A 20,477-nucleotide genomic window follows, 5' to 3' on the forward strand; every position below is an offset into this window, starting at 1 on the left:
AGTTTTCCCATTTCAGCCGTCAAAGCGTTTAAGCGGCAAGAAATGACCCGGAGGATGGTGCCAAATACCAGCTTCCTTCCCTCCTGTCTTTGCCCATCGATTTAAAACATTTGCCCTCCGCGAGACGAAAGTTCTTCGCCGTTCGAGCTAGGGTGCCGCGAAATCACCCTAATATTGGATTATATCGATATACTGGGCATACGTATATCATAGCACGGGACTCGAACGTACAGGTTACTAAATTTCCGATTTCTTTACAGAGATAAAGATATTATGCAGATCAGCAGGTTGCAAATTGTACTGCTTCGGTGAAGCGTGGAATTTTTATCCTCGGAAGCAATCGTATCTTAATGTCTTAACTCTCGGCAAAAGGATATTAATTTATTTCGTTGAAATTATTGGTAATTACGAACAATGGAGAGATAAACTTAATTAAAAATTGAATTGAAATTATAAATGTATATGACGCGTACAACGCACAGTATCTCACGCAACTGTCTCTAAAAAATTTTAGAATTTCGTCCTACGTTCACAAAGAAATAATTCAAACAAAAATTTCACGTTCTAACGCGTACAATTTAAATAAATCAAATTTTTTGTATTTTCCGTATCTATTACAAGAATGATATTAATACAATTTGTTATTCTACTTAAAAAAAAAAGAGTCTGATTTATAAGAGAAATTTTAACAAAAAAAAAAAAACTAAAAGTCCGAATGAATAGAAGAAAATGAGAACGAATAATCCGTAGCTATGAATCTTTTCACGTAATGTAAAGTTACACGATTACTATATTTAATCGAAAAAATCGTCGCTCCTTTATCGAGGATATTCGATCAGCGGGAGAAGACTCTACGGAGAGCTGAAAAAGTTGCCTTTGAAAAGCTGGCGGTGAGTAGCGACCTCGACAAGGTCGGTGCATTTAGGAACCCTTTAATCGAGTTGTTCGGTAGTCAGGGTAATGACGTGTGCTCGAGCACACAGCTCACGGTGTTTAGCACTTTATCTATCTTCTTCAAGTTATTAATGACACTCGCTGAGTCAGATGCCGCGGCGAAGTGCGGCATCTTCAGAGTTTAATATCCGAAGAATCGAGTCACTCGGCCGACTACTCGGCCGCGGACTTCTCCATCCGCTGCTGGCCTCGAGTAGTACACTCGTGCGGATGCGACGAGGCGCGCGACGAACAAGCTGGGGCATTTCGCTTCCAATATCCTTCACCCTGGCCGAAGAATCGAGTGTCGCCACTATTCGCGGCAAATAACACGCTTTCATTTTGCAGGAGTACATCGGACAAGTGGTTGGAATATAAAAAAGAACAGGAATTCTCGCCGCTCGGACCACCAGTTCGGGCTTACGAGAGAAATTTCGCAGCGGACATCCGTGAGATACAAAAGAGATAAAATCAGCTGGAAATCGCCCTCGCCAGAGAACATCCGTCAAATTCTAACAATCGCGACATCGATGTTGTTTCGTCTGAAAAATATACCATCGTTCTTTTAATTTACATTTTACACCGATAGAAGTTAAATATAAATTGCAACGATGTACGAGAAACTAAACTGTAATAGAGTAGTAAAGTTAGGGACAATAGTATGAATAACAATAGGGCACTAGGTGTTTAGCAGTAGGTTGATAGTTTAATAAAAAAGGTAATAATGAGATAGATTGCTAGTTATAATTATAGTGTAAATATGATTAAGCATATATTGTAAACAAGTAGAATGTAAATCGGGAGCCATCCTAAGGCACAAAGCAGGGATTAAGAATAAATAAATAACTAAAGAATACTTTATTAACATTCGTGTGTCGTCGCTCGATTTAGTAATTAATATCCAAGAACTTAATTTAATAATATCTATGCACGTATAAAGAGAATCACTTAAAATGTAAAATAACAAACCAATTATTTTGAAACTGTTGCAAAAATATCGATCTACTTTTCGTCGTTTTAAACTAAAAAAAAAAAAAAGAAACAAAAACTAATAGCGAATTTTTTTTCTTCTTTCATGTCATTTCTTCTTTTATACCTGCGATTATTTCTATGAACTCTCGTGCGTAAATGTCGCGCGTGTTCGAGTTAAGTTAAGTTAGTGTTGCATGTGATTAATAATTTACTATTGAACGCAGTTAAAAATCGTTTCTAACCAGAGGCCAGGAAATCCGTATCTCGCATCTGCATTTATCAGAGAATGATCAGTGAAAAAATGAAATGAATTTTTTATACGACATCGCATGCAGCGCGTCGTTTATTTGTAAATAAAGTATCGGAACTGGCATACGGCTACCTTTCATTCGATAGTCGTGCCTTCAACGCTACGCAGGTAAGATCATCGATGGTCATTGAAACCGAAGAAGACGTCTGAAACTCAAGAAATTTATTACACGTACGAATAATTATTAATGGTTGAATTTATGTAATCAATTCATGTAATTAATCTTTTAACCAGAGTATTTTTCAACAGTTTTCGCAATTACGAATTATTTAATCGCAACTTTTAATCGAATTCAATCTTTCTAATCGAACTTCTCAACGACTAAACGCTAATAATTTAAAACAAATAAATTAGATTGAAAAAACAAATTCGTGCGATATTAGCAATCTTAAAATTGATGGAAACGTTAGCTCGTTATTAATTTAGAAACATGAAACGCGTACGAAAGCGAAGTTGTGGCAATATCTTGAAAAAGATCGTACGAAAATTTTGTTACACCGTAAAAACACATATCTCGGAGTTTTGTCACGAAACGGGACTTCATGGTTGCAAATATATTTGCGAAACTCAACGTTCTACGATAGAAAGGTGAGTAATTCAACTTTGTAAACGTAAACCATTATTTTATCGATTCGTTGAATATCACATAGATATAATATAACGATATTCTGAAAGAAAATGTAGAAATGACAGTAAAATGTAGAAAGGACAAAGATAGCATAATAGAAGGAAAAGATATTTTACATGCAACTATGTGTACAATTTAAGTAATACTAAGTGTCAAATAAAATTCAACCTACATAGGTTCAGTGAATTAACTAATTAAAATCAATTTTAATGAAACAAACAGAAACAGAATGTAATTAACATTGGAACGAGCAAACTTTTCATTTCTACCAGCATTCAAAGTTAATTTGTAAAAAAGTCGAAAAATAGTTATATACATTTTATACGTATTTTACAATTCATTTACTTTAATGCCACTTCAATTGTAGTCATCTGTATACACATGTATCTACTACACCTACTACAGATAAGCTATTCGAGTGTCAAAAAGCAATAAAGAGCGATCGATATATGATTCAAAAACCATTAACATACGAATTCCAAAATTCATTTAGCCTACTGATTAAGCCGTGTATAGGTACATTATAAGTAGGTGTCATTAATGGAACTTAATTTCACCTTTGTTTCAATTAAATCGAAGCGCGATGTAATCACGATACTATTCGTTCCGCGTTCATTTCGATAGAATCGCATGGGCAATAATGGTGGTCTCATCCCTGTGCATTGCAATCGGAATGCTGAAAGTTACTCTGAATTATTACCAGCAACATTTAGTTCTCTCGGTCATCGAAACGACCCATCATGGAATATGGAATTATCCGTTTCCAGCGGTTACGGTATGCGATATGAATCCCGTATCTCTTCAATTAACAAAAAAATTCACCGACAACTTGTGAGTATTTTATTTTTCTTTTCTCTTTCGTTCTTAACCGTCGACTAAACTTTCTGTTACTCGTTGTATATAATCTCTTATCATGATTTAACGATAATCTTCCTTTCTTGATGATCGATTGATGATATATCATACAATTATATTTATGGTAAAGATTAGTCAGTAACCTGTAGATTTTTCATTTGCATTTTCACCTGCATTTCGTTGTCGATATTTGATTAAAATCGTTATCGTGTAAACTTTCGTTATACTTATTACTGCTGCTCTTTTATCATCTTCTATTTTGTGTTAGCTTATACTGTATAGATATAGCAAACCACTTAAATTGCACAATTGCTTTTTCCTATTGTTTTTGCAGGACATTTCCATCGAGTCTGTCGAGGGAATTTATAGCTCGAGAAATGAGATTACTGAACGAATTATTATATCCTGGTATATACGGATCACACGTTCGAAATAATCTTTCACGATTGCAGAACATTTTTGACATGAATAAGCTTTCAATACCAACGATCATGAACTCGGTAGGTAACAGAATTATAGGAAACATCGTACAGCGTCATAATACAGAGAAAACAAACTTGCTAGCAAATATCTTTCATAGATTCGTATCTATCGAATCAAAACTATTCGAAATTGTTAAATGAAGTGTCACCAAAGAAAGTACGTTGGATGAAAATGAGATTGAATTTCAGGTTACGCGAAATTGTCAAAGTTTGTTGGAATCGTGTAAGTGGAAATCGAAGATTGAAAACTGCAATACCATATTTCGATCAAGTATCAGCCGTGATGGATTATGCTGCAGCTTTAATTATATTACTTACGATTCGATTATGGAAAATCCAAAGTATATATATATATATATATATAGATTTACGTATCAACATTAGTACATTGTTTTGTATATTATTGTTTAAATTATGAATTTTATTCTCTTTCTCTTTTAAATTAACTTCGAAGTATAAAACCACATAAAATGACATCGTGTGGATATCAGAGTGGACTCAATGTATTGCTTAATCTGGATGTCGAAAATAATGATGCCGATATTATGGAATCTACGGAAATAAAGGTAATATTTCGCATTAATTTCTGATTGTAAAAAAAGACTGTTAAAAATTATACTCTTTTGTTACGATCTTTGAGTTCTCTTTTGCCCGATCTAATCTTCGATTCTTTAAAAATTTCTAATTTTTGTAAAATATTCTCTACTTTCTAATTTCAATAAACATTCAGCGTGATATCATCACGGAATGTTGTAAAATCATTAATTCTAAAAATTAAATCTTGAAGAAAGTACACGATTGGACGAAGAGAAATTCAAGAAATATAATGAAATCGATGTGAAATCGTTCTCTTTGTTCTTTAATAATTTCAATATTATTAATAATTTTAATATCTTGCATGTGAAGCGATATTTTATAAACTAATTATATAACTATTTTCCTTCATTATATTAATCTTGTAACGTCTACTATATTTTTACAGATCATGCTACACGACCCTTACGATTATCCTGATCATAATGCACCGAGTAAATTGATAAACGCCCATAAATATTCGTTTTTGACTGTCCAACCTGTAGAAACTTATTCGACCCTTGATATCAGAAAGCTAAAATCCACCATGAGAGAATGCATATTTTATGATGAAGCAAATACAATGATTGGTAACGATTGGAACAGAAATTTCATGCCCGCAAGATATTCATTCATAAATTGTCTAACGAACTGTCGAACAACTGTAATTAAGAAAAAATGTGGATGCATTCCATATTATTATCCGCAAAATGGTTAGCTTGCTCTAAATACAACTTGTTTTATCTCGTAAACTTGCAAAATATTCTATAGTACAGCGTTTCTTTCGATAATTACTAGATCTGACATAAGACAAAAATTATCTATAAAAGAAATAATCAAAATTTAGAAATATTCTTTCACGTTTTTCTACCTGTTAGCTTTAAGATAAATAATATTCTATTACAGATACCAGAGTATGCAATTTAAGAGATGTCGAATGCCTAGAAACGTTTAAATGTAAGTTTAAGATATTCACAAGTATTATTAATTTCCCAGCCTTTCTTTTTTATTGACGCTTTGTTTATGAAACTAAGAATATGGAAAAATTATGGCATAATAATACTCTATGTAAAATATTCTTATAACAATTGAATATATACAAATGAATTTTTAGTTTGGTATGATACCTCTTGGCCAGGAACAGATATGTCGCCCAAAACTTTACAGCTTGTAGAATTGGATACTAAAGAAAGACCTTGTAATTGTAAACCTGATTGTAATTTTTATCGTTATATCATGGAGAATTCAGCAGGAAATCTTGATAAACGCGTTTATTATGATGGTCTAACTTACACTACTTATTCTAGGTAATTTTAAGAATTCCTTAGCAAAAAATATTCGTATATTTATTACAAAATACTTGAAACATATACATTACATAAGATATTGATTGAAAGCTTTTAATACTAGTACACATAAATTGAGAGCAGTATTGGATAAAAAAAAGTTTTCTGCAAAAATATATGAAAGTTAGCATTATGTATATATTTTTCTAATTTTAGTAAAAAATAACAGACTCCACAGTTTATCAAGCTATCTTTTATTATTAATATTATATATTATAATACTATCTTTTATTATTAAATATCAAGAAATAATCAAAAATATTTATATGTTTATAATTACGAATGAAATAAATTACAAGTACATGTTTTTCGTTATAGCGAAGGTAAAACCTGGAAAAATCAAAGTATAATTCATATATTTTTTGGAGATCTAGTGTCTATTCAATACCGACGGGATATGCATTATAGTTGGCGTCATTTATTCGGTAATATCAATTGTTTATTAAAATAATAAGAGAATTTAAATAAAAATATAATAATAATGATACTAATGATAATATAAATTTAATGTTTGTTTTAGCAACATTTGGTGGTCTCTTAGGAGTCTTTGCTGGTTTTAGTTTCATGTCTATTTTTGAAATTATTTATTTTTTTATTATTCGGGTTTTAACCGATGCATGTGTAAAAAGAAACACAAGAAACAAGTCAAACTAAATATCGACAATTTTTTAGGTCATGCAAGATATTAGGTTATTAAGTAAATGTCATTTTTTCTTTTTTTATAAAATATATATATAAAATATATTATTTTATTATTCTATTTTATTGGTTTTGTACATTGAAGGCAATAATATTGTCTTTTCTTTTTTATATATCTGCACGGTAATCTGGTAACTGAAAATCCGTAAGTAATCTGCATGTTTTCAATTCAGGTAACTGAGCAATGGAATTTGTTCCATTTAATTTTCCTTTCTTCTTCATTACCGACTGGATTGTTTTTCTAATAGCCTTCAAGAATGTAATTTTATTTCCTCCATTTTGTAAAATATTACAAAATTCTTGTATGAACCAAGATCCTGTAAAATATGAATTTCTGATGTGTGAATAATACACCTAATAAATATATTAAGTTCTAACCTATAACATAGAGATAATTATATATTACCTTCTTCTTTATGACGAACAGATATGAAACCTTGCATAGTTGACATAAATATACAGAAATTTTTGTATGGTAAAATACTTTGAACTTCACAATTTAAAGGGCCATCTGTAACTAAATGAGTTACTTCATCATCATTTATTTGCCCTGCAATTAAAAATTATTGTGATTGTACAACCTCAAGTTTTAACCCAACAGCATAAAATGACAATTTTTTTTACCTGTCACCTTTCCCTGACAAGCTTGTATAATAACTACTTTAATAACATCTTTTAATTTTATACAACAAAATTTATGTTCAATTGCTTCAATACTAACTTCTTTTTCATCTGCACTAATAATACCACCTAGAATTAATGACCATTAACGATTAATAACTTATACAACATAATGCTTATGATGCAAAATTTACTAAATTTTACCTTTACTCCCATGACTTAAAATGCATACAAAAATGCAGTCATAACCAGTACCAAAGTCTTTTGGAATATTTTCTAATGTTGTAAGTATTTCATCTTTGGTTAAATCATTAAACACCTCAATGGTAAAACCAAATCTTTGAAATGTTTCTGACAGTTTCATACGATCAGCTACAGTTCCAAATCTGGTTTCAAACTGAAACAAAAGTGTTATACGTATGTACAGGCTATATCGAAAGTAAATGTCACGACCACCACAGCGTGACTCTACCTCTGGATCAGTGAAGATTTGTTACAAAAAGTTGCTGCAAAATTGACCTTTTAACAAATCTCTACCAATTCAGAACTATAGAATAGTGCTATGGTAGTTGTAAGACACTTACTCTCGGTACACCCTATATAATTTTATCTATATTGGGATAAAAATGGTTATGTTTATTAATACAATACCTGTTGACCTGAAAAACGCATTTGGCTTATAATAATACAAAGGCCGTTGTTTAATTTTCTTATATCTTCTCCTTCCACATCTGACAACACAGATTCTTCTTCTCTCATGGAAAATGTTTGTATCTGAGATATATTACTAGAATTTGTACGCTGTGTATCTAACACATTTTGATGATTTTCATATTTTTTTAGATCTTCATAAATATGCTCTAACTCTTTGAAAGTCTTTAAATGTTTAAGCAAATTCTTAAGTTTTGCCTTACCATCTAAAATAATTAAACATTATGTGAACAAGGAGTTATATGAAATTACAAAGAATAGTGTGTTTTTATGGATAAAAACAAACCTGGATATATTGAAATATAATTTGCTTGCATCCAATATAACATATGTAATTCAAGAAAATCTACATCTTTTAAATGTTCTTCATATTCAATTAAATCAGTTCTAACATATTGCAGTAATAATTTGATTTTATCTTCAGAAAGAGCTTCACATAATAAATATAAACTTTTTGCAATTACATTTAAGTGTCTGGAACATGATCCATTTTTTGGCAGATACAATAAATCCCAATTTTCAAATGGTAAACCCAATTTTCGTATAATTTGCCTATTTTGTATAATAAATATAGATTCTAATAATTTATTTTTCCAATTTTCAGGATATTTATTTATAAATTCTGTAAGTATATAAACTTTATGATCTTTATAGTTTTGTAATAAATCACAAATTTCTCTGAAGCTATGTTGATAATCAGTTATCATCAAAAATAAAATAGATATTTTCTCATCGATGCTAAGGTCATTTTCTATTTTCCATAAAATGTCTTTGTCCAATACATCTTCACTTACATTAATGTTTAAAGCAGATAGTTCTGCATCAATTAATAAAGACATTGCTTTCCACAAATTTACTTTAATAATGTGCCTTGGAAAGAAATAATATTGTAAAATATACATGTTTTCATTCTACATGTGAATAATATAGAAATATTGAAAATTGATCAATTTTAAACATGCACTGAAATAGTATTAGAGTGTAAAATATTCTACATATAAATTCTACAAGATACAATAAATTTATAAAAAGTATAAAAAGGATAAAAGTCATAATTTGAAAATGATATTTATAGAGGTAAACATAACATGACTGTATATACATATATTTACTAACTTTTATTGACAAAACAATTAAAAAGATTAATATGAATAAATAAAACAATGCATTATTAATAAAAAATGAATAAACAAATAAAATTGAAATAATCAATTGGTAAAGAGTAAATTGATATAGATTAACAGTCATTAATTACAGTCATTAAATACAGTAATTAACACACTTACTTTGTAACATTATTTTGTAATACTTCTACAGTGCAATTTCATTGCAATATTTACGCAGCTTTATTGCAATATTCAGTTTTGGTTTTTGTATTTTACCCAAAATATTATCACTTCTTTAAACATCTTCAAATATTGTTATATATCAATCGACAGATATCTTTTTGTTTATAAAAGTCTCTTTCTTTGAATATGACAAAACACATACTATTGCGCATTAATCTACAGTTTGTACATATGTTTAATTAATATATTAAATACATATTTAAACAATGTGATTTTCGTCATTCATAAATAGAAAACATAAGTAATAAAGTATCAATATTTAAAACAATCTTATTATTTAAAGTATATAAGATTTTTTAATTCGGTGGATTTACGAATTAAGTATTAAATTGCAGTGATCTAGTAACAGTCATATGTATGTATACAATACATATGTAAGTATGTAGTATATTCAGCATACAGGGAACTCGGATTCAGATACAATTCGTGGTAAATATGTAGAGTTAAACAACATGGCAACGCCGTACTTGGAAACATCAGGGATCCGATTCTGGATATCTCGGTTTTGTAACGAAATTTGTTGTACCGTGATTAACTTATTATAAAAAATTATTTAAGTATGTACAATCATTTTAATAATTATATACAAATATATTTATAGTGAAGTAGAAATAATATATAGATATCATATTTTTTGTGGATATCTGTTTTGGTTTTTGGAAAAGTTTGATATGCGATGCTTGTATTTGAAATATTTACATCTACATTGTGTAAAGCAAGTTTAAATTGCTTCTGTACAAAATGTTTAAAAATAAGTAAGGAAACATATAAATTCGTAAAATTACATATAAAAGAAATAAGATTAGTTACATATATAATAATATTAACAAGGAGTTAACAAATATTTAATATTTGTATAGAATATAATTTCGAAAAAAATATTGAAGAGATTTGAAAATTGAGGGTAGAAGCTATACTTTTTTTTAAATATCTTGGGGATAGAGGATATACATAGAAAGAATTTTTTCTTTAAGTCAATTATATAAAGAACTAGAAAAGAGAGTTATTTGTTTAAACGTTGGCAATTTCTTTTTGCCAAATATTAATTTATCTTTACATAAAATTATGTGCATAGTGAACAGATAAATTAAAATAGAGGACATTTCAGGAACTTTTTGCTTTTTCACTAAACTTACTATCTCGATTTATTTTCTGAAATGTGATTACATTTAATAAAAATGGTTACGTAGTCAATAAGACGTTAATATGCTGGTAAGATTTTCTTTTTATTTTTGAATCCCATTAGAAAAGTTTTCCCAACATGTATTTTTTTTCGTATTAAATAACTTTTCTTTAAAAGTACATAACTGAATTTTAAATATGTTTTGTCAACATTGTATTCACTCTATTATTATTTTAACAGTATTATCACTATTTTCATTGTTGCTATCTGTATGACGAATAGTACTGTTTCATTCATTTCATTAATATTATCACTTACTATAATATAAATAAATGTTTCATAAAATCGCGGGAAACCATACTGATTAGGTTATGTTTACATTAGGACAGAACTCATTCACTGTTGCCAGATTTATGATTAGCACGGATTGTACCTGGAGTCGGTTGTAGCCAAGTTGCGTTCTACCAGGTTCTACCAAACAGGTGCTTTTGACGTCACGTCATCGCATTCGTGAGTTGTGGATTTGCTTCGAACATTCTAATTTATTTGAAATTAATTATCATGTCAAAAAGCAAACTTCACCATCAAGTTGACAGCAGTGTTGTCGCAGTGAAAAGTAAAGTAAGTAACCTCTTAATTTAGAGTCCCATCCTTTAAACTATACTATTATTAAACAGAAAAAAAGTATCATGTAGTAACATTCAAGTGTCCTTTCTTTTTTGTTATGCTATTGAACACTTTTCTATACAGAAAATTAAAATTTTTTTTAGTTTGATGCAGATATCATAAGATTTTCAGTCAACCGTAATGAAGCAATTAATTATGAAGATTTTAAAAAGTTATTGGCTGAGCGACATGATATTGGTCCTGACTTAACTTTCCTCATATGGTACACAGATCCTACCGATGGTGATCTATTACCCATTAACAATGACAACAATTTGGCAAGGGCATTACTGGCTGCAAAACCTCTACTTAGAATTTTTATTCAAAGAAAGGGTCGAGTAATTTTTATGACAGAACTAATTATCAAAGATAAATTCAATATAAGATTCATGTGCAATAATATTTATTCCAAAGTATATAGTAAATAGATTGATAGAACAAAAAACTATTTTATATAATAGGGGATGGATTAGAAGACATAAATGGATATGGGACAATAAAACCAAAAAATTTAATATCAAGTATTCTTGGTGGCACACCTGGAAAACCAAAGTCACTAGCTATATCTAATCCTCACGATTTTAGACAAGTATGTCTTAGTTATATGAATACAAATTATTTCATATATCATTCAAGATATATGTTTAGTACAAATTTTATGAACAATAACAGGTATCAGCAATAATTGATGTAGACATATTACCAGAAACTTGTCGTCGTGTACGATTATTGAAACACGGCTCTGACAAACCATTAGGATTTTATATTAAAGATGGAGAAAGTTTTCGAATATTGCCCCCATCTGCAGGAGGTGGGATTGAAAAAGTACCAGGTGTATTTATTAGTAGATTAGTACCAGGTGGCTTGGCTGAAAGTACAGGTCTTTTAGCGGTAAATGATGAAGTGCTTGAAGTGAATGGTATAGAAGTTGCTGGAAAAACTCTAGATCAAGTATGTAAAATTGTTATATAGTATTTATATATTTTTATTTCAATGTAATTCTTATACCTTCTTTCCTACTTCTATTTTCTCATATCTTTTCATATTTTAAACAGGTCACAGATATGATGATTGCCAATTCTTCAAATCTCATAATCACAGTAAAGCCAGCAAATCAGCGAGCAGCATTAGCTGCACCAAGACGTGGATCATTTTCACGTAATAGTCAATTGTCTTCTGGAAGTCATCAGTCGACACAAAGTGCTGCAACTGGTAGTGACGAAGATGCAGATGAAATTGTAGACTTAACTGGTGTAACATTACAGGATGATGCAACAACTTCAACTTCACAACATCATTATCACCATCATCACCATCATCATCAAAATCACTATAATCACGATCAAGGTGTTTTACATTTATAAATAAATGCACTACATAATTCTATTTATATTATGCCATGCTCAATTGAATATTGGTTCAAATATTCGTTCATCCAAAAAAGTATTTAGAAATAAGCATAAAATATAACATGACAATAAGAAAATGATGTGCTAAAGTAAATGAAGCATTATAAAATCATGGTAGCTACTGTTTACATAACTTAATGATAATTTAGTTGAATTAGGCACCAAAATGAATATTAGATTCACATGAAATGAACATTTTCGTAGAAGATTGTGCCTTTTAATATGATACATACATTTTCCATTAAAATCATTCTGTAATATTATCACTTATTCTTACTAGATCAATATTGTTTCGAAAATTCAATTCTATTACAAAAATCATTAAAATTAAAAATATTTTTCATATATAAAAGAAAGTATTACTATAAAAGTGAAACATAAACAAAGAACATATCTCTCCTTTTGGATTGGATGGATCAAAATTGAATTGTTTAATTTTGTACTTATTTAATAATATGCATTTCTTACTTTAATACTTTTTGTAGCTATATATAAATATTATATACAGAAGGTATTAAAGTAACAAATTGATCCATGTAAAACGAAAAATTACAATTAATGAAAAAGCATAATATATAATTATAATCGGAATATAATAACAAAAAATTTTTCTCATGATACTTTTAGTTGCAATAGAAACAAAAAATATTATATAAGAAAATTTTCTTTTAGTATTTACATTACTTGAATACAATGTGTATACATATATTTTTTATCAATCTGTTGAAAAGACATGTATGGAGTATATTAGTATTGATATATAAGAGCATTATTGGAAAACAGCAATATTTTTGAAGTATTAAAATAATATTTATAGTTCTTAGTATAGGAAAAGCATGAAGTGTACTTAAGTTTTACTTTTAATTTACTTAAATTTCTACTTAATGGCATAAACCGTGAATAGAGATTTAAAATTGTAATGTATAAAACTATCTTTTCAGAATTATATTTTATCATTCAATTGGATAATTAACAAAGAAATCTGTTGTTAACTAACACTTTGTTCGTCATTTCATAAAATATCAATTTTTCAATTGATTTTAATCATTTTAATATGTATATAATGCAGATAATTAGATTTAATAACTTAATTTATCATTGTAAGTAGAAGCCTTTATTCAATGATAAAAGAAAGTGTATATATGAATAACATAAGAGGACGAAATGCTAATATAAGCGTCTTATTTTAAATTGAATGTACGGACTCAAAAAAAGCTGAGTGGCCTTATACTTAGATCATTCCAATGTTTTTTATAAAAATGCAAAACTGGGATTATTCCTACTCTGATGCATTCGGAAACATATTTACTCGTATATGTATTCTATTCATTTTATTGTAAGTTTAGAGTGTTGAAGTTTTTGAATTTTAATTCCAGTTTTATAAATGTTATTTGTTATCTAATTGAACACTAGATATTAAAATATACTTTACAAATTTTAGATGTAAGAACATATAAGATTATGAAACATATTTATATACATGTAAAATATTTTCTTTATATATTTGTGCCTTCATTGTTTTATTCATGAATATAAAAATTGGATTGTGATGAATTGTATCACATTCCATTTACATAGAACTTTTGTAGTGCAAGAAATATATACAGTGTTTCACTAATTATGTTGTACAATTCTAAATTGAGTAGTGTAGCATTAATCTACATACTAGTTTAGTTATATTTTGTCAATTAGATTGGCAAAAATACATGCATGCATGGATAATGCACATTATGTACATATAGGGTGAATTAGAATGACTATCATCTGGAATATCTACTGACTTCATCAAAAAATGTTCGAAATAAAATTTATTCGAGGGGTTTGATCAGGTGAATATAAGTAGTTTGATTTTTTAATACCTTGTATTTTTTTGAATATCAAAATGATATTGAGAATATTTTTTATAACATTAGTTGACCCAGCTTGATGCTCTCTACAAAAAGGTATTAATCTATTTATATCAAAAACCAATCCTTTAGCAAATACTTTAACTGTAATTTGTCAAATTTAATGTATAAAAGACAAGAAAAGACGTATTTTAAAGTCAAATATAACACAAAATAATGACATTTACTCATGAACGTATAATATCAATCACTTTAATTTTCAGACTGATTTTATTTACATGTTAATGTCAGATATAGAATAAACCGGGCCTGTCCAAGCGGTCCTGATTAAATTTCTATATCATAATGTGAATATACGTGAAAATTGTAGCAATAATAACAGCAGTCCTTCCAGTGAAGGGCTGCTATTATTCGCGAACAAGATATCTTCAAGATAGCGTTGATTACATTCTAATTTTCTTAGCATTCAGCGACAAAAGTTTCGTCAAGCTGCTTAATCCATCCTACGAGGTCCTTACACACGGTGAACCTTGTAAGGATGTAATTCTTTTCCATATATTATTCTTCTTACTGCTTCGTGTGAAATCTCTACTCGACGAAATATTCTTCATAAATACATCAATGAATACATACGGGCACAAACGATATCTTGTTCTTTATTACGCTAATAGACACAGCATAGGATCGTCGAATGAGGAATTAGTTAATTAGTGTAACAGTTGTGGATCGTTGATCTCTTTAGAAATCACGACGATCCGGAATTTCTCTTCAGTGCTATGATTTTCTATTAGTTCTTGCTGATTGTTCATATATATCACGGATCAAAGAATAATTCTTACTTATCTCATCAATACCACGCTTTTTAAGCTTTATTGCTTATTATTATATCCATTATATTCTATTCTATCATATTATATTGTTATTAGGAAATACGACGAGTATTAAGTTCATTATCTCTTCTGACATGTCAGTATTTACATATTTATCACATTACTATTTTCTATTATAGTATGTATTATTACATTTATACATTTCTTGTTTTAAATATTTAAACTTATCTAATATTCTATGACATACGACGAATGGCGTCAATGTATTACACGGTCGTGATCCTGATGTAGGTAAAATCAGGTAGACCAACGCTTAATATATGAATATATGAATAATAGACGTCAGATGTATTTAATTCACACACACCTTGAAATTATCCAATATTATACATATACGTATATTGACATCTACAAGAAACTAATATTAGCTTATATATTATAATAACAGTTGTTAATTTAAAAAATCTTACACTAATATAAGTTTCGCGTCATATACAATTTTTAATATATACTACTATTCTTCTATACTCAATATTTCTTCATATATAAAATATTATAATTTTGTCCAGCTATATTGTGTATAGTAGCAAAAACATATCCTAATTTGCAATGTATATATTATAACTAACAGATTACACTGAATAAGCTCAGTATGAACTCAATTTACGTTAAATATCATAAATAACCTCACATGTAAAACAATATTTTAATTGTATCACTTGTTTAAAAACAAATTAATCTCTCTTATGATTTATATGCTTTGCTATATATAAGATTTTTAATTTTTTAAAAATTTAAAAACTGAAATTATATGTTTTCAAAAATATTTCTAGTAGTAAAATAAATTAATGTAAACATTCTAATACAAACTTTATTGTATCATAATTTGTATCATACACAACAATATTTTCGAAGTACAAGTTTACATAACTTTGTATTTATGTACTATAAATTAGAATTTATTTAAATATTTCACTATTTATTCGTTGTTGAATAAATGTTTCTTACAAAATTTTTTTTGAAATAGTATTAAGATAGTATACTCTAGTCCATGATCAGAAACAATGTACATGAAATAATAAAATACTTATTTCTGGATATTACTATTCAAATATGTATGTGTTTAAACTTTCTTATATTTTTCATGTACATAAAATAATGTAATGTAAAAATATAAATTACATTGTAAAGTTATAAACAATGTAATTTATAATTTTGTAGAGATTGAAATTTTTGTATTAAATAACATTCATTATTTTATTAATCCATATTGGTATAGAAATGTTAAATAACATATATTTTGTTTTAATAAACTTATATTTCTTAACATTTGTGCATTATCTAATTTTAATTCAACTATAATATTTATATTTGCATAAAAATTGATTATTTTAAAAGTATAGTACGGTATAAGAGAGTGCTTTGTTATCTTATGCATACTGTAGAATACAAACATTATAGTATATCACATGAAATGAAGACTTACACGTAACAAATGTACATTAAAATATGTCTGAAGAGTTTTTTTTCATAATACTGAGTTTTAGACTAGAATTTGTAATGACAATCATTAGTTTATTAGGAAAATATAACATTTTGTAACAAAACAGTATTAATAATACAGTACGATCTAACTGTGAAACATAGCAATATAGCTATAATATAGGATATCCTTTTAAATTTGAAGCAATTTAATTTTATAAAATTTAAAAAATTTATATACATATTATATATAAATCTTACTTTATTTTTAAAAATTCATTCATGCAAGCCAAAATTACTTCTACTTATGAACAATCTCTTTCTATTAAAATTAATATTATGAAAACAAAAAATGCAATAAGAAAAAATCATATTTCTCTCATTTATAGTTCATAATTCACATCACCAAAATACCTAAGGATTTTTTAACATTAGATGTTTCTGGTAATGAAAGCGCCCATTTTCTTAGTCCTGTTAATAAAACTGAACTTGTAACTACAATTGCTCCTCCTACTGAATAAGGATTTGGTATTTCATTGAAAAATAAAACTTGCCAGAAAAAGGCAAAAACTATGTCTGCTGATCTTGCTATTGCAACTGGTCCTGCTTGTTCCATTTGTAAAGCTAATGTTAACAGTATTTGACCCCCAAAACTGAAGAGAGCAAGTGCAACAACTAAAAGTCTGTCAGTCCCACACCGAGGTAAGCACAATGCACCTATAGCCCAAGATATAACTATTGTCTGAATCAAGGCAAATGATCCAAAATTTGTCATAATTACTGAGAAATGGAGGCCTTTTAAAGCTCGTAGCAAAACATATGCATTTGCACCAAAGAGAGTTGCTGAAAAAGCTGCTACAGCTCCCCATAAATCTGCATGTTGTGTTTTTATGTGGCCATCTGAAAGTGACTCGATTGTATGTCCAAAAATTAGTGGTGGACGTGTTATTAAGATTACACCAATCAGTGTTAAACAAACTGTTATAACATTAAATAATCCACAAGGCTCTTTTAGGAATATTCTGGCAAATATGGCTACAAATACAGGAACAGAAAATACTACAACAGATGCATCAGCTAATGGCATATGCCTAAATGCATAGAAACTTAACATGAGGCCAGTGGTCCCCACAAAACTTCTTAGTATTAGCATTAATCTACGTCCCTTTGGAAATGGATGTTCACCCTTATATATTACAATTGGTATTGCTGGTAATAATACACCCACGAACCGAAATGCTGCCAATTCCATTGGATTTACTTCCACTAAGCCTTTCACAATGACACTGCATAATGAAAAAAATAATGATGATAATGTTGCCAATATTAAACCAAGATAAGGGCATGATTTGCACATTAGAATTGAAAATCGTTTTTGTTGTGTTGTTGTGTTATTTTCAATATCACCATCAAGTAAATGGTGCAGTTCAACATGTTCTGACATGTCTGAAAGAAAAAATAAAACTCAAGTACTTTTCAAAGACATAAATACTAGATAAAGATTTCATAATTTAAATAAAATAGGTACATGACTATATAGATGGAACAGTTACAAAAGCATTATATTACTAAGGTGCAGTTTGTCATTAAACATTGAAATGTATAATATCTAGTAAAAATTTTAATTAATAACTAAATAACAATTAAAACGAATGATAGATGTCCTTTAATAACAAATTTAAAAATATGAGTTTGGACATTTAGGAATAATTCATTTTTTAAATATTATTTGTAATGTCATTTTAATAACCTATTATAAATTGATGTTATGTTATCAAATGTTATAACTCACCTGCAATAGATACAATAAATGATTAATCACAGCATACAGTTATATTAGTAAAATTATGTAATAAATAATTAGAGTAATACATTTATAAATTATTTGGAAGACTAAATTATTTTAAAAACTTTAATAATACATCTTCCTTCATTGCCACTGACAATGTCCCTCACATTTTTCTTTTATTTCTATTTTAATTATAATATCACGTTGTTACTCGCATGAAGTAAGCAATTCATCACAACATTCAGAACGCAGGAAAGGCGTTTAATTTAGATCACGATCATGACCGTGAGTTAGAATTCAAATTATACATTGCATTTGAAATATCGGTTTTTAAATGTTTTAGTTTTAAAAAACATATTTTTATATAAATACTGTTAATTTTCAACGCGTAACACAATTCATTAATAAAATGACTAGATTATGAATAAACAGCGGACAATAATTAAGAAATATTAGTATTTTTATAAATTTTATTTTTATTCCCTCTTTCATTTTTACTATATTCAAATGTTATGATTTGTCAATATATTCATATTACAAATTTAAATGTGTCAATGTCAAAGGGCTTATCAATGTAAAAGTACATTCGCGATAATAATAAAGTGAAAACTTTTATATTAAATATCGTTTTAGATATCATAATACATGAAATTATATAAGCATAAAAACATTAATTCAATTTTATCATACCTTAAGAATATAATAATGTAAAAAATCTATTCATAATAACGAGTGGGTATTGTTAACTTGTGAAGTTTTTTAAGCTAAGTAGAAGAAAAAAGTTATACCGAGTTAAGAAGAGAAACGTCGAATAATATCAATAAATTTAATGAAAATGATTCAATAAAGGTAAAGATATCTAAATTAAAATACAAATTACTTTCGTTCAAATGTCGCGGCAAACTAAAGATGGGTGGAGTCGGTCTCGTACAGGATTTATTAATTAATTTTTACCTGCATTTACTCCCATTAGATATCTGGTAGGGATGCAGCAGGATACAGCTTTTACGTTATTGTCTTTCGATAAATGATATCATTCTCATTTTTTGTATCACTACGTTTTCATTTTTTATATTAAAATTATTTTTATTTTAAATTGATATATTTATATCTTTTTCGTAAGTTTTCTTATACTAAATACTTGTTTTATTACTAATCTTTATTATTAAATAATTTTCGTTCTAAATAAAAATGTAATAATTTAGTATCATATTATAAATATAAAAAATATATCTACAAAAATATTGTCATATACAATATATAATATAATGCTTAAATTATTTAGTTTTTGAGGTTTCAATACCAGATACATAGTACTTTTTAATCCAATTATAACTAAAATATTTAATTTTGTGAAAATAGATAATATCTGTTGGGAATATATTTATTTTAATTAAACTACTGAACATACAATACATACAATACATACGTATACGCAGACATATGCTGGATTATATTTTGGACTAGTTTTAATATGTTCTTCTTCATAAAATATATATAAAATTCATGCAGATTGCCGAATATGTAATTAAATTAGTTTATTAAAAGATTTCTAATTCTATGGTTACTAATATTATGGTTACGTATTATCTTCCTTGATATTATACACGTTGGATATGATATCCTTCCTTATAATTTAAAATGCTGGAATAATCTAGCATTTTCAAATACAATTTAGAAATATTTCAAATTTTTTTAAATTTTAGAATCTAGTAATTTCCACCTATAAATACATTTTCAAAATTTGAAACAAGTAAAAAACCAAAAGTCGTTTTAGTATTAGTTATTGTTATCAATTATACAGATTTTTAAATATTTCCAATATGTAAATTAATATGTTATACGACTAATT

At 28.0% G+C, this 20,477-nt stretch overlaps 5 protein-coding genes across 8 annotated transcripts in view; 3 read left to right on the forward strand and 2 right to left on the reverse strand.

Annotated features, from left to right (window-relative positions):
* The window catches only part of Tj (Maf family bZIP transcription factor traffic jam), a 74,611-nt gene extending 72,811 nt beyond the window's left edge, over positions 1-1,800 (forward strand). Inside the window, exon 5 of the mRNA XM_072010492.1 lies at positions 1,282-1,800. The gene's annotated coding sequence lies outside the window, so the exon portion shown is untranslated. The remainder of the gene's footprint in view (positions 1-1,281) is intronic.
* A 783-nt stretch (positions 1,801-2,583) lies between these two features.
* LOC139990896 (sodium channel protein Nach) lies at positions 2,584-6,844 on the forward strand. Its single transcript, XM_072010516.1, has 10 exons — positions 2,584-2,803; positions 3,468-3,674; positions 4,033-4,198; positions 4,370-4,521; positions 4,635-4,746; positions 5,163-5,466; positions 5,660-5,710; positions 5,868-6,060; positions 6,418-6,524; positions 6,620-6,844. Exons 1-10 carry the CDS (start codon positions 2,646-2,648, stop codon positions 6,751-6,753), a joined length of 1,584 nt encoding a protein of 527 aa, XP_071866617.1. The 5' UTR covers positions 2,584-2,645; the 3' UTR covers positions 6,754-6,844.
* Dredd (Caspase-8 Dredd) lies at positions 6,777-9,724 on the reverse strand. The gene is made up of 7 exons (XM_072010525.1): positions 9,417-9,724; positions 8,417-9,000; positions 8,071-8,336; positions 7,624-7,816; positions 7,423-7,548; positions 7,205-7,348; positions 6,777-7,115 (listed from the first exon to the last, which is right to left on the reverse strand). Exons 2-7 carry the CDS (start codon positions 8,967-8,969, stop codon positions 6,907-6,909), a joined length of 1,491 nt encoding a protein of 496 aa, XP_071866626.1. The 5' UTR covers positions 8,970-9,000; positions 9,417-9,724; the 3' UTR covers positions 6,777-6,906.
* A 158-nt stretch (positions 9,725-9,882) lies between these two features.
* On the forward strand, positions 9,883-14,295 carry Par-6 (partitioning defective protein 6). 3 transcript variants are annotated; one of them, XM_072010560.1, is made up of 6 exons: positions 9,883-10,036; positions 10,987-11,223; positions 11,373-11,601; positions 11,730-11,857; positions 11,941-12,219; positions 12,324-14,295. In XM_072010560.1, exons 2-6 carry the CDS (start codon positions 11,164-11,166, stop codon positions 12,630-12,632), a joined length of 1,005 nt encoding a protein of 334 aa, XP_071866661.1. In that variant the 5' UTR covers positions 9,883-10,036; positions 10,987-11,163; the 3' UTR covers positions 12,633-14,295. The 3 variants fall into 3 exon arrangements, with proteins under 3 accessions (XP_071866661.1, XP_071866680.1, XP_071866671.1); XM_072010579.1 differs by having other exon boundaries at positions 9,918-10,036; positions 11,012-11,223; XM_072010570.1 differs by lacking the exon at positions 9,883-10,036 and adding an exon at positions 10,216-10,234.
* A 1,910-nt stretch (positions 14,296-16,205) lies between these two features.
* Positions 16,206-18,881, reverse strand: LOC139990909 (solute carrier family 35 member G1). 2 transcript variants are annotated; one of them, XM_072010547.1, is made up of 2 exons: positions 18,709-18,881; positions 16,206-18,282 (listed from the first exon to the last, which is right to left on the reverse strand). In XM_072010547.1, the coding sequence occupies exon 2, from the start codon at positions 18,278-18,280 to the stop codon at positions 17,234-17,236; it is 1,047 nt and encodes a 348-aa protein (XP_071866648.1). In that variant the 5' UTR covers positions 18,281-18,282; positions 18,709-18,881; the 3' UTR covers positions 16,206-17,233. The 2 variants fall into 2 exon arrangements, with proteins under 2 accessions (XP_071866648.1, XP_071866639.1); XM_072010538.1 differs by having other exon boundaries at positions 18,629-18,880.
* Positions 18,882-20,477: the final 1,596 nt, after the last annotated feature.

The sequence above is a fragment of the Bombus fervidus genome, chromosome 1 (assembly GCF_041682495.2).
Source record: "Bombus fervidus isolate BK054 chromosome 1, iyBomFerv1, whole genome shotgun sequence".
Lineage (NCBI taxonomy): Eukaryota > Metazoa > Arthropoda > Insecta > Hymenoptera > Apidae > Bombus > Bombus fervidus.